Genomic DNA, 14,750 nt, shown 5'->3' with positions numbered 1-14,750 from the left:
GGAAGGAAGGAAGGAAGGAAGGAAGGAAGGAAGGAAGGAAGGAAGGAAGGAAGGAAGGAAGGGAGGGAGGGAGGGAGGAAGGGAGGGAGGGTAACTGTGGGTGTAGCAGAGGGTTTGGTGGTAGAAGGCCTGGATTTGATCCTGCCTCTGCGCTAGTTATTTGTGACTTCTAGTTTTCAGCTTCTGAGGTCTTATCTAGTTCTAAATTCAGTGGTCCACTACAAAAGACTGTCAAGTAGAGACCTTGATTTAATAAACAGAGGTAGGTGTGGAATTGTGGAAGAAGTCAAATCAACAAGCATTTATTAAACACCTACTGTGCACCAGGTAGATAATACTGGGGGAAACAAAAAGGAAACAGTCCCAGTCCTCAAGGAACTCATAGCCTAATGAGAGAGACAGCATGAAAACAATTATGTACATATCTATATATATATATATATATATATATATATATATACACATATACACACACACACACACACACAGGATAGAAGAGATAATTTTAGAGGGAAAACTTCTTGCAGAAGGTGCTAGTTTAGCTGAGATTTGAATAAAGCTAGGAGGCTGAGAAAAAGAAGACGAGAGTTCTAGGCATGGGAGACAGCCAGTGAAAAATGCCCAGAGTCAGTAGATAAAAGTGTCTTGTTTGAGGAACAGCAAGGAGGTCAGTTACCCCGGATTACAGAGTATGAAAAGAAGAGAAAAGTATAAGAAGACTAGAAATAGGGAGGGGCCAGTTTAGGAAAGTATGCCATGTCTAGTGGGTTGGTCAGCTCATAGGATCATAGAGGTTTAGAATTGGACATCATCTAGTGCAAACCCTCATTTAACAGATGAGGAAACTGACACATGTAAAGAAAGTTTAGGTGGTTTTCCCAAGGTCACATAGACATGAAAGAAACAGAACTAGGATTTGAGCCAGATTCTACCTCACACAGACCCGCCATCCTCATCCCAGTCCAAATCCTGCTTTCTTTCCCCTGAGCTACACTACTTCTCACAAGAGTCTTAAGTACCCTACATATCTATAAAGTTGTGAGGATGAAATGAGATCACAGGATTTTTGTGTAACCTAGGTATCTGGGGTTAGCCCTACCCATAAAGCTTCACAGCTAAGTCAGAGGAAAAAGTGACCTGGGATCAGGGCTATATTGAGAATTTTCAAGGAGAAAGAACAGAGAAAAAGAAAATGGTAACTGGCACAGAGCCTGCTCTTCTGGCCCTGTTGGGGCTGTGCCCTTTGGACATGAACAAACTCAGTGGCAGACAGTGAGTTTATGTGGCAGTGAGAAGCAAGGGAAGACATGAGGTGTTACGGAAAGGAGCAGCATCCAGGAATTTCAATGCCTAGCCTAGTCAAGGAACTCCATGAGTAGCTAATGCCTTTTCTTCCCTGCAGGTTTTAATCTAAGGCCCTCAACTGTGTTTCTTTGAACTTTGGTTTAGTTCTGTCTGATTTGGGAAGGATTCACAGGCTAGAAGGAGAAGCCCATGGTGGTTGGTTTAATGTATCTGGTTTTATTACTTTTCCTATTGCTATAATCAAAGAACTATATACCATTACACTGTGGGTTTTTTTTTTTTTAGTTAATTCCATTAAAACAGCAGAGGAAAGTGTCTCTGGGCACAGTTTTCCTACTATAGGAATGAAGGCATTGAGCCAACAATCTGATTGGACTAATTCACACTAAATTCTTAAGACTGAGATAAGAACTATCACCTACAAAAGGGGCAGACTATGAAGAGTAAAGTAACCTAGGCCTGAGAGCCAAAGGAAGCTAGATATTAGCCCAAGAGAGTTCTCTTATGTTGAATGGAGTGCAAAAATTCGAGGGATAAGTTTATAACTAATGATACCTCACCTTATTACTAAGCAAGATCAGGCAACTGGCCAGCAGCACCTCCTGGTGGTTAGATACCTGCTTTAAAACACTGGGCTCCTCAAGTAATTTTGATACCCTCCTTGAAGTTGTTGTTTATTGTAAGCTTCTTGAAGGCAAGGGCTGTCTTTTGACTCTTTTTCTCTGTCAAGTTTTAGTATTAGTAATTAAACATTAATAAATGTTTGCTGATTGGTCAATAAATCCTCTAATCATAAATGATACATTAATGAACTTCTAGCTAAACTCTACTGTAATTAGCACAAATTCTGAATTAGTAAAATCTAAATTAATACTGTTTAGTAACATAAAAGCTGTTCTAAAGACCTAGTCTCTGCTATTCCAGTTGCTTCCTCTCTCCCATCACCTATTCTTTCCTCTTTATAAATGCTAGCAACTGATAGACTATGTGAATCTGATACTTACTAACATGCTATTCCCATGAGATAATTTTTTTCACTATATTTATTTTTAAGTTAGGGAAGAAGATGTAGTATAGTGAGATGGACTGCCTGAGGGCACTTTGGAGAGCCAGGGCCATTAGGAAACTCAATCTGTCATAATTCAGGCAGGTCACTGATGACTGCTATTGGTGGGACAGTAAGGGCTGTGAGTCTCCATCTTTGACCAAGAAATCAGAAAGAAGGATGGGATAGCATGCTGATGAGAAATACTGAAGAAAGAGTAGAACCGGTTAAACAATTATCCCAGGAAATCAGTGGGATAGGGAAAAATTCTGAGTTGCTACATGAAATGTAGAAATATTCTAAAACACTTGTTGTTGTTGAGCCATTTCAGTGGTATCTGTGACCCCATTTGGGGTTTTCTTGGCAGAGATAGTGGAGTGGCTTGCCATTTCCTTCTTCAACTCATTTTCCAGATTAGAAAACTGAGACAAACAGGGTTAAGTGACTTGTCCAAGGTCTCACAGCTAGTAAGTGTCCAAGACTGGATTTGAACAGATTTTCCTGATTCCAGGGTTGGCACTCTACCCACTGTGCCACCTAGCTGGCCTCTAAACACTTAGCATGGTATAATAAAAACTACCCTAGATTTGGAGTCTGAGGATCTGTTAGGACATTTGTAGACTGATCTCCTCCTGGTTCAGTAATACTGCTGTAACAACACCCCTCTCCAACTTGCCCCACCCCCAACCTACATTGGGAGTGGCAGGTTAGGTCCCTGAAGCAGCAGCTGCTACTACTTTCAAGGTTCTAGGTATAACCTTCTCAGTATTTTCCTAACACTATTTCATGAGCCCCTACTGGTGTGCTTCCTCTTAACATCAACCTGTATCTTCAATAAGTTCTTTAACAAAGGCATTTAAATGGAAAAGCAAGATTCTCCCACAAACATAGACATTGTGTTTGGTGGGAAATGGGTGGTGAACTTCCAGTTCAGTGGTAGTGAGGCATGTAAGTAGGCCCTCTGACTTGACCAAGGCATTCATAACTCCAGAGCTGCAGGGTCTTGATATGCTTTCTCTCTCTCCAAGGTCCTTATGAAATTTCTTGCAGGGTAAGAGCCAAGATGCTTTGAACTCTGCTCAGTTAGACTGTCTCCTTACAAGCCTTGGTGTCTTGGTTGGGCTGGTCATTGTGCTTCAGGTCTGGGTGAGAGGCAAGTCACTTTGCTGCAGTATTGGCTCCTCCCTAGGCTCCACTGCCTTTGGGCCGGTCCAGAGAGTCTCTCAGATGCTTCACAGCTGCCAGAATGGAGCCAGAGAGGTTGCTTTGCTTCTGACAGTTGCTATTGATCTGGGATGAGCACTGAATCATTGGACTCTTCTCAGGACATGGCATCTCTGCAGAACAGGTCTATCTAACTTTTCGATGAGCCACTGCAATCTTTTTCTGCCCTCAGCCACTGGCTTGGTGGGAGCAGGTATGCAGTGCCTTTGTCAGCTGGAGTGGAATAATGTTCTTTCATCTAGAAAATGACCTTTAACTTAAGACTGGAAAGTGCCTTTCTTCTTTGAGCTACCACTCTGAGCCTTATCACCTCCAGGCAGGAGGTAGGAAAGGTCTCTTTAGTTTAACAACCTTTCTGGTTCAAAAGCCCCTTCCCTCAGTAAGACCAAAAACCTTACATTAGGTGGATCAGTACCAAGTTAACACTTCAAATGCTACTTTTAGGATCTTATAGATGGGTGGCTAGGGACAAAGGTATAAATTCAGTCTTGTCCCTAGAGACAAGTTCATCATCTCCTTGGCCTCTTCATATGCAATTGAGCTATTCAAGCCTAAGATTCTTTCTAAGGTAAAAAATGTCTGCTGTTCATATTTTCTTTTTGAAGAAGGCCAGTGACAGCATACATGATGTCTTGACTTGCCCCCTTCACCCCCACCAACTTTTGTTAATCTATTGTCCCAGTAGGTACAAAACAAAACCCACTTTCCTAGTCTACTTTCACATGGGGAGAGTAGCATTTAACCTAGATTTACCAGTCTGACTCCTTTGCAACAAGTGCTAGTAATACAAAATATTACCATAAAGAGTATGGTAATAAGAGTCAATAAAACCATTTATCCTAGCAAATAGCAAATAGAAATTGAAGAAGTTGTATAGATCAGAATATACTAAATAATACACAAAATGAATGAGCTCTTCTGTTAAAATTGCTATATCTCAGCTCAAACCAAGACAGACTCCCCCTTCACCCAAGAGGAAATTCCCCCAAATCTCTAGAGAGATAAGGTAGAAATCAGGGACATGTTAAGCAGCCAACTTCTCCTGCTTGTCTGCGTCTTCCAAAGACTTTCTTCTCTCTTTCCATCTATCTGTAGTTGGTTTCAAAATGAATTGGAAACCACATGTGTTCTCGTGTTCTCCCAAAAGAGAATGTCTTCTCCCTTCCCAAAAGCTTTCACGCCTACTGGCAATGGCCCAGTATGCAGTGACTGACCTTGGCATCTTCATTATCTGAGCTCTAAGCACTCCACAGGGTTTGCTTCAGTCACCTTCATAGGGGTTGGAACAAATTGTTCCCATCTGCTCATTCTTCTGGAGGGAAAGCTTCACATAATTGAGGTAGACATACCCCTAACTTAGTAATGGGTTTGAGGCCTGTCAGTTACCCTCAACATAGATTAGATGGCTTCTCTGAGATGTGGCTGGTTCACATGCTACAACTTCTTGGAGCCACAGGTGAGAGTTGGGGGAAGGTGGACACCAAAGGAGGATGAGCAGCCCTGAAAAGGGCTGATGAACCTTGACTCCACAGATGCTAGTCCTACCTAAATATCCCATGCATATTTTGCATATGATGGCTTTTCTGGTTACATTTCAATGTCTCTGTCTTTTAGCCCCTCCAAATTTCCTCTTAGTTGGAGTCTCTCTGGACACCTTTGTTATATCAACAAATCATAAGTTCAGACAGTATCTCTCCTTTTAAAGAACGTCCCCTATCTGGTTGGGGGTGTATGACTTGGATTTCCCCATGTATTTGTGGGGAATTAGCTCACCCCAACAAGGTTAAGTGATATTCTTCCTACCATCTATTGCTGTGCATGGAGGTCAGAACTATAACTAGGACTTTTATGTCTGGAGTTACGGGGTTATGGACCCTGGGCCTGAGGTCATTTGGGGGTTTCTAGATTGATGAAGAACTAATTGCTGCATTGAAGAGGGGGTTTTGTTAGCTCCAAGACCAGGCTGTTATCATTGTGGCTGGGGTTGGGCAGGTAGGACCTTACCTAGGATGGGAACATGTTCATCATTGTGCTGTTGTCATCCTTTAAATTTGGGTGCCCTGGGTAAAATCCCTGGTCATTCTGTCCTTGTTACAGCTCTGCTTGTGGTTGCCTATATGTCTACAATAAACCATTTCTCAGCTACCTTTTCCGGTATCAGCTGTATAGTCCCTGGAATATAGTAAGGGTTAAGGATAAGGGCTGGGCTTGTGATTTTATTAGTACAAGGAACTCTCAGATTAGGAAATTCCCTCTACCAAGGTAGTCAGATACTTCCTCTGCAGATCCCATTTGGGGTTTTCTTGGCAAAAATACTGGAGTGGCTTGCCATTTCTTTCTCCAGTTCATTTTTGCAGATGAGAAAACTGAGGCAAACAGAATTAAGTGACTTATCCAGGGACACGACTGGTTGTCCTTTGTTCTTAAAGAAGACCATGACAGCAGGAAGGAGATGTTATGATTTACAAGTGAATTGGATTTAAGTGAGGCAGGACTGCAAAGTCATCAGCCTGACTCTTCTGGAACCATCTGGGTCCAATGTCAAGATCAGGATGACTGGAGATGTGTCAAAGGCCAGATTTGAACTCAGGAAGATGAGTATTCCTTACTCTATACCCAGAAGTGCTACCTAGCTGCCCTAATAATTTTAGAGGGTTCATTAAAACAATGAGCAGTTTAATGATTTTCCTAGAGTCTCACAGTCACAATGCGTCAGAGACTTGATTTGACCATTCATTGTACCACACAGCCTCTTTCAACATAGCAAATTGCTTAATAGATTCATTTATTCATTCATTAAACTAAGGGTCTATACCATATGCGTCAGTATGTCCATGTTTGTGACTCTCAATACGTTGTGGATGTTTTCCATCTTATATTTCCAGAACACAAACCCCTTGAGAACAAGAACTGGGTTGATCACTTTGATTATTCCTTCTACCCCCATTTTGTTCTTAGGATCCTGGGTCCTTGACTCAAATGTCCTGCTACTTTGGGGTCTTGGAAGGATGAATTAGGTTAAGGGAAGGTACATTGACTTGTGATCTAGTGGGGGCTGGGGATGTGCTCCCTGAGCCATTGTAGCCCAGATATGATCCATGCCATGACTGTGTGAACCACCCACACACACTGACTCCTCCAAGTAACCTACCCATATGCCTAAATTATTCAGTACTGTATGGGAAATCCTAGTAATAGAAATGAGAAGAAAAAGAAATAGAAGGAATAACAATAGGAAATGAGGTAATAAAACTATCTCTTTTTGCAGATGATATGATGATATACTTGGAAAATCCCAAAGACTCAACTAAAAGGTTAGTTGGAACAATGAACAAATTTAGCCAAGTAGCAGGATATAAAGTAACTCCACATAAATCATCAGCATTCCTATATATCACAAAGAGAACCCTATAAGAAGAGATAAGTAAGATGCCCCCTTAAAATAGCTCTAGACAATATAAAATACCTAGGAGCAGACCAGCCAAAAAAACCCAGAAACTATATAAACAAAATTACAAAAACTTTATTCAAATAACATCAAATTTAAATAATTAAAGGAACGGTTTCTAGTTGCAGCAAACATTGTTCCTGTGGATCTCCCTGTGTTGTAACAACTTACACAGGGTTATCTTCCTCCAAGGTGGCATGTGCCACCCCAACATTAAAATGTAGGCAGTATAATTCCCCAAGACCTTGGAATTGATGTGGGATTACAAATGTCTGCTCTGAATCCAGACCTAAGCAAACATTCCCTCAAGTGTGACAAAGAAATTAGTCTTTTCCATTTCCTTAGGATTTCTTTTGAGGACCCCAATGATCTCTCTCCTGATGGCTGCTGTTTACATAACAGTGGCCTAAGGGACCAGAGATCCCACGCTGGAAGAACTGGCTCCAGAGAACCCTATATTGCTATCTTTTGGGTAGTCTTTTCCATTTACACGACTTTCCTGACTTCCTGAGTATTCTTGTAATTCTAATACCAAGGCCTTTGTCTTGGCTAGGCTAAGTAATTAGGGGAATCAAATACAAAGAAAGGTTCATGGTAAATCCAGCACCTGAATCCCTTGGAGAAACCCTGGGCATGTCAATATCTGGTTTATTGTATTATCCTTAAAAGTCTTCTGCTCCCCTTGGAAGCATTCTGCTGTCAAGATACCAAATACAGAAAATTTAATTTAATTTGGCCAAAAAAAAATGTGGAAAGGGTTCATAGATCTTGAAATTACCTCAAAGGCCATTCATTCTTATCTCATTTTCCAGCTGAGGAAACTGAGATCCGTGGAGATTAAATGACTTGGCCACAGTCACATAGGTGACATCATGAAAGTGATGTCTTGACTTGCTTGTGAATTGGATTTAAGTGAGGCAAAGCTGTATAAAGTCATCAGTCTCACTCTTTCCTCCAGAGTCATCAAAGTCCAGTGGCAGGACAAAAGTCAAAACGACTGGCAAGTATTAGAGGAAGAACATGAACCCAGAGTCAGTGGCCTTTCTCTTTTACTGTGCTGTTTATTTGTTTTGACCAATAGTGAAAAAAACTCTCTTCCCCTTTCCAAAAGACATCAAGCAAGACTCCTCTAGAGTGAGTCCCAGTTTCCCAAGGTCCCATAAATGCCGTATGACTCACAGCATCCGTGAGAACGAGATGTGCAGTTTTGCTCCTCTGTGGAATGGCTCTGGACTTCATCATTCTTTGGTACACATAGCTCCTTGCTTCCCTGGCCTCTCTTTCCCTGTCCCAGCTCCCTATCATGTTATTCTCCCAAAGGTTCGGTCTCCTTTTCCCCTTTCTCCTTTTTGGGCACCCTCATAAAGGCCCAGATCTCTCTCCAGGTCTTCGTGTAGTTTTGCATCTGTATTTCCTCCTGGAATTGGGGTATATCTTCATCTCGGTCAGCCTCAGCCTCCACATATGCATGGTGTTGTGCTTTCATCTCTGTCTTTCCTCAGAAGCCTGCATAGTCTATATTACATGAGAGGCACTTTTTTCCTAGGCACATACAAGACACATGGGAATTTTCTGTGCACGTTGGCATTCCTGACCCACTATATTAAAGACTGTCCTCCCTGTTTTTCAGCATGATTGTTAGTACCTGTGTTCCACTTATAAAAGGCATATATCCAAATATCCAGAAATAGAATTTTAAAATGAAGCTAGCTCCCCAGCAGGGGGCTCCCCTCTTCCACTGGAGGAACTGTCCAATCCAGGATGACCCCCTACCCCAATTTATCCACAATAGAGAGAGACAATCTTTTCCTGATCTGTAGTAAAGGCCTTCATAAAGACCAGCCCATAACTTGCTGAAGGTGATGAGTCTAATGTCTGGTCTCTCTACTTCTAGATATGAGCAGGGAAACAATAGGGGGCTTGTGAAACTGCAAATCTTCCCAGTCAGGAGCCTGATGTAGATACAATTGGGCTCTGCTGTCGTCCAAGTCAATTAATTACTTCCTGGTGTTCCTTTGGCTGGGTAGCTAGGTGGTGTAGCGAACAGAGTGCTGGGCCTTGAGTCAGGATGACTCATTTTCTTGAGTTCAAATCTAGCCTCAGACACTTACTGCTGTGTGTCCCTGGGCAAATTACTTAATCCTGTTTGCCCCAGTTTCCTCATCTGTAAGATGAGCTGGAGAAGGAAATGGCAAGGCACTCCAGTATCTTTGCAGAGACAACCCCAAAGGGGATCATGAAGAGTTGGACATGACTGAAGAACAAGAAATTCCTTTGGCTAATTCACCTAGACCATAGATAACCTCCTTCATATTGGCTATAATTTGAGGCTTGGGGAGTGGAGAGAAAAGGCAGATTCCATAATCTGGCACCAAAAGTACCATATCAGAAAGTATCATCAAGGAAAAACAAGTCATTGGCCTTATGACATCAAGAAGTAACCACACAGCCCTTTGGCATGCTAAGGGTTTAAGACATCAAGAAACTCACAGCTAAGCAAGAGGAACTCTCCCAGGGACTAACAAACATAGAGTAACACAAGCATAGACACACTGAGAAAGTCATTCAAGTCTCCCTATTCTGCCACAGGGATGTCTCCCCTGGCTCCTTTGCTCTCTCCTTCCTTACAACACCATTTGCTGCTGCATGGCCAAAGTATGAAGGCCAGTTTAGGAATATTCCCCACCAAAGGCCTGGCCTTTTCTTGCCTTTATATGCTGACAGAAAGCCTAAATGCCCTACCCCCCAACTGTGATAAGAAAGGATGTTTGTGGAAAGGGAAAAAAAAAAGAGAATTTTACATTTTAAATGAAAGATCTAGTTACTTGTTTATTTGGTACATTGATTTATTTGTGGTCCAGACTATTTCAGATAATCAGGCAATCCTAATTCCATATTAGTGTATTAAAACTCCACTGTTAACTAACTAATACTAAGAACTTGGGAAGTAATAAATAGGAAGGAGGAGAAAGTACCCTCATCAATTCAACTAATTCCATTCAATTCTACAATGTATAACTACTAAGTTCAAGCACTGTGCCAGGCTGGGAAGAGACACAAAGTTTAGATAAGATAGTATCTTGCTCTCAAACAGTTTTGTTCAGTAGTGTCCAACTCTTCATGCCCGCATTCAGGGTTTTCTTGGCAAAGATACTGGAGTGGTTTGCCTTTTCCTTCTCTAGCTCATTTGAAAAATGAGGAAACTGAGGCAAACAAGGGTTAAATAATTTGCCCAGGGTCACACAGCTAGTGTCTGAGGCCAGATTTGATCTTAAGATGAGCCTTCCTGACTCCAGGGCTGACATTCTGTTTACTCTGCCACCTAACTGCCCCTTCAAAGAGTTTACAACCTAATAATTGATAGGAGGCTAGATTTAGGTAACCAGGCAGCTGGTTCAGGAAGACCTGAGTTCAAATCTGACCTCAGACAGTACTAGCTGTGTGACCCTGGGCAAGTCACTTAACCCTGTTTGCCCCAGTGTCCTCATCTGTCAAATGATCTGAAGAAAGAAATGGTAAACCACTCCAGGATCTTTGTCAAAAACAACAACAATGACGACAACAACAACCCTAAATGGAGTCATTAAAGAGTTGGGACACAACTGAAACCACCTGACAAGACGTATGCAGCAGAAAGACTTGAATTTGAACCTAAGCTTGTGTTGGCTTTGTGATCATGAGCATACCATTAACATCACTGAGCCTCAGTTTCCTCATCTGTAAAAATGAGGATAATATCTATTTCATGGAGCTGGTTCTCTGTGTGTGTATGTGTGCATGTCTTGTAAATGGCCCTATGATTTCATGAGTTCAGGGAGCTCCTGGGGAGGAATTTTCTCACTGGGGTCCACAGGCAACCTTCTCCAGCAAAGGGTAAGTGATGCTCACTGTCACACAGCCAGCATGTGGCATAGGGTGCCCAGGGCAGCCATCCCTTCATTTCCCAACAGGCTTAATTGCTCTGGGCTTCATCATGTCCCCATCCAGGTATCTCTCCTCTCCCTTTAAGCATCTTTCCCCATTACATTGTGAACTCCTTGAGGGTAGAGGTTGTCACTTGCCTTCCTTTGTATCCCCAGCGCTCATCACAGTGCCTGGCACATGGTAGGTGTTTAATAAATATTTATTGATTGGCTGACTTGCATTTAGGTCTTCCTGACCCCCAGACCAACTTTCTAGCCACTTATAGATGCTTCTTCTCTTTAACAGGGTTGTTGTAAGGAACAAATTAGATGATTTTTGCATTCAAAGTGTTTTGCAAATTTTATTTTGTCTTTTATTTAATATTATATTCTTCCCCAATTACATGTAAAAATTTTAATATTCATTTTCTAAAATGTTGAGTTCCAAATTCTCTCCCTCCCTCCTTGCTCTGCCCCCTCCCTGAGACAGTAAGTAATTTGATATAGGTTATACGTGGATTTGAAAACTTGAAAGTGCTATATAAACCTCAGGTAAGGACAACTAGGTGTCACAGTGGATAAAGCACAGGGCCTAGAGTCAGGAAGACATAAGTTCAAATTTGGCCTCAGACACTTACTAGCTATGTGACCCTGGGCAAGTCACTTAACTCTGTTTTCCTCAGTTTCCTCATCTGTCAAATGAGCTAGAGAAGGAAATGGAAACTACTCTAGTATCTTTTGCAAGAAAAACCCAAATTGGGTCATGGAGAGTCAGACACGACTGAACAACACCAAAATAAAACATCAACTAATGGGGGTATATAATACAAAACAATGAAAGCTTTATAAGGATTGCAGAGTTTGCAAAGCACTTTGCCTATGTGATCTCATTTGAGGTCCAAGCAAGAAAGGTAAGGACACAGTGAAATGCTCCCAGCCTGTGGGGGACATGCTGTCTCTCCCTGGGAGAGCTTTCAGAGATCACAGCTTGAGGATAGGCTGCATTCTACTGGGCAATGCTACTTTATTCTGATGCAAAACTTTGAAAGGAAAAAAAAAATAAAAACAAGTTAAACAGAGACAGGCCAGGGGATGAGGCAAGCGGAAGGAATGGTACTGAGGGGCCCTTTGTGGGGAAAACAACATTTTAGAAGAATCAAAAAGATTTTGAGCCAACAACCCCTCACTTACTGCAACTGTCTCAGCCATATAATTAGTTGTTCTGGGGGTGGGGAGGAGGAGGGAAAAATGTGAATTACCACAGAACACCTGGCAGAGTCGTTTCCAACAGCTGCAGAAAGAAGCCTGCTGGCTTCCCTGGGAGCCAAGAGGTCAGGCAGCAGGGCTCCTGAGCATCTCTGTGAATTCCCTGCTCAACACTTGACAAAACTCTCTTTTTCAACAGCATGGATGGAGCTAGTCTGAGCCCTGTGACAGACATGGTCCTAATGGTAGGGGGTCTCAGAGGAATCTCCCAGAGCAAGACAGAGCTGATGAGAGAGAGAAAGAGGGGGAGAGAGAAGGAGAGAGAGAGAGAGAGACAGAGAGAGAGAGAAAGAGAGAGAGAGAGAGAGAGAGAGAGAGAGAGAGAGAGAGAGAGAGAGAGAGAGCTAAGCACACAAAAGAACAAGATCATCAATTCCTTAAATGCTTAGAGAAAGGGAACATGGTAGAGTGGAGAGAGAGCACTTGATTTAAAATAAGAGGTTCTGTGTTCAAATCCTGCCTCAGCAGTTATCAACTACCAGATCCCAATTGTTATTATTTTGGGAAAGTTTCTGTTTCTTCAGCTCTCAGAGTCTCAGTTTCTATATCTATAAAAGGAGAGAGATTAGATTGTCTCTAAGGTTCCTTGTAGTTTGAAAATCCTATGATAAAACAAGGTTGGGCAGAAGGCATCAATGTATATTGCAGGGGGGAGAGCAGGGGGAATGGAGGAAAGGTTCCATGAGACACAAGGCCAAGGAGAATCCATAATAATCATTAGACTCTTTCTGAGGGTATGAAACACAATTTCCCTGCAATCACTGGAGAAATCTCCCAAGGGCTTTTGTCTTTCTCCTCTGCTGATTGCCTGAGCTGTCCCAAAATTTCTCAATAAATCTTCCTGAATTGAGCAAAAAGATGTCTATTCCTTTCATTCCTTTACAGAAGATGCCACTATCCTTGGGAGTGACCTTCCAATACCTTGTCTGTCCCCTCTCCTCTTCTCTTCTTTCACTCCAACCACCCATAACCAATGCTGCACCAAGGACCTCATCATCCCTTGGAATTATTTCACCTCCAAGGTTATATAACACAAGGGCTAGCAAAATTCTTTTGGTGCTTAGGGGTTTGACTGTCTGCATGTCCTCTTTCTTTCCTCTGGAAGAAGGAACCTAGTCTGACCGGATTGCATCAGTTGACATCCTACCTAACGTCAGATGGGCCCCCAGTTCTGCTTAACATTCATTTCATTCAGAACTATAATTAGGTAGAACAGCCAGGACTCTTCTCTAGGGACCTATATGATGAGGGTGGGGAGAGGGGAAGGAGGGTGGGAACTTCTTCACTCTGGCTGGACAGAAATAGGGAGCCAAATAGAAATGAATACCAGCAGTAGGTAACTAGGTATTTTTTTCTTAGAGCACTTGACTCTGACCCCTATATGATTGTCACCTCCCTTTATGCTTAATGATTATCTGCTAGCATGAACCTTGCAGTCTTTTCTTTCCCTTCAGGGGTAGATGGGTGGAGTGAACCCTGGGAAAGGATGAGTAGTGTCTTGGGTGCTAGTGGATGGAGAAATCTCCTCTCCCAGAGCAGTTAAGTGTAGGCAGGAATGTTGTACCCTGTGAACCTCATTCTTCCTAGGTAAGCATATTCATTTTTAGTCCCCTCCCTCCTTGGACCAGGGAGTGCTTCATCTCTGAAGTTCCTAGGGGCTCAAGTCTTCTCAGACAACACCCTTGCTTGAGAAAAGCATTCCCCCTCTCCTGCTTTCCTGGTATCTATCACTGGAATTTTTAGTGTTCCTTTACAATCCTCTCTGACTGGTAAGAACAAAGTTGACAGGTCTAACCCCTGACCTCGGAGAGTCTGGACTGGACCTTGAATGACCATTTTTCTGAGGGCAACTCATGATTTATTGAAATATTTTTCCCTACTTAGAACAATGTAGGTCCTTTCTGTGAAGGTCCAGGACATTGAAGATTCCACTAAGATTCCCCATGGTAGTACATATTCTCCATATTACTGTAAGATCTGTCCCTCCTCCATATCAAGTTCTTACACCAAGCTACAACAGATGGTGGTGTCAAAGAGGCCCCCCCAAAAGAGAAAAGGACCTACTTGTACAAAAATGTTTATAGCAGTTCTTTTTGTGGTGGCAAAGAATTGTAAATTGAGGGGATGCTCATCAATTGGGCCAACTAAGAGGCTCAGTGGATGAAGAGCCAGGCCTGGAGTCAAGAAGTCCTGAGTTCAAATGTGACCTCAGACATTTTCTAGTTGTGTGACCCCAGGCAAGTCACTCACCTCTGTTTGCCTCAGTTTTCTCATTTATCAAATGAGCTGAAGAAGGAAATCGCAAACCACTCCAGTATCTTTGCCAAGAAAACCCCAAATGGGGTCACAAAGAGTTGGACATAACTGAAATGACTCCACAATAACAACAATCATCAATTGGGGAATGACTGAACAAATTGTGGTATGTGATCATGATAGAATAGCACTACTGTGCTATAAGAAATGATGATCAGGATGGTTTCAGAAAAACCTAGGAAATCTTGGATGAACTGATGCAAAGTGAAGTGAACAGATTCAACAGAATATTGTATACAGTAAC

At 42.3% G+C, this 14,750-nt stretch overlaps 1 protein-coding gene across 1 annotated transcript in view; it reads right to left on the bottom strand.

The window, feature by feature from the left end:
* HHAT (hedgehog acyltransferase) overlaps positions 1-8,261 on the bottom strand; it is a 192,236-nt gene extending 183,975 nt beyond the window's left edge. Inside the window, exon 1 of the mRNA XM_069074787.1 lies at positions 8,202-8,261. Within this exon, the coding sequence (XP_068930888.1) occupies positions 8,202-8,261 (60 nt within the window). The remainder of the gene's footprint in view (positions 1-8,201) is intronic.
* Between the last annotated feature and the right edge of the window lie 6,489 nt (positions 8,262-14,750).

This window comes from Petaurus breviceps, unplaced genomic scaffold (assembly GCF_028583685.1).
Source record: "Petaurus breviceps papuanus isolate PSGF00001 unplaced genomic scaffold, PetGlider_PUasm1.0 90895, whole genome shotgun sequence".
In the NCBI taxonomy this organism is placed as follows: Eukaryota; Metazoa; Chordata; class Mammalia; order Diprotodontia; family Petauridae; genus Petaurus; species Petaurus breviceps.
This window is presented reverse-complemented; position numbering and strand designations above follow the sequence as displayed.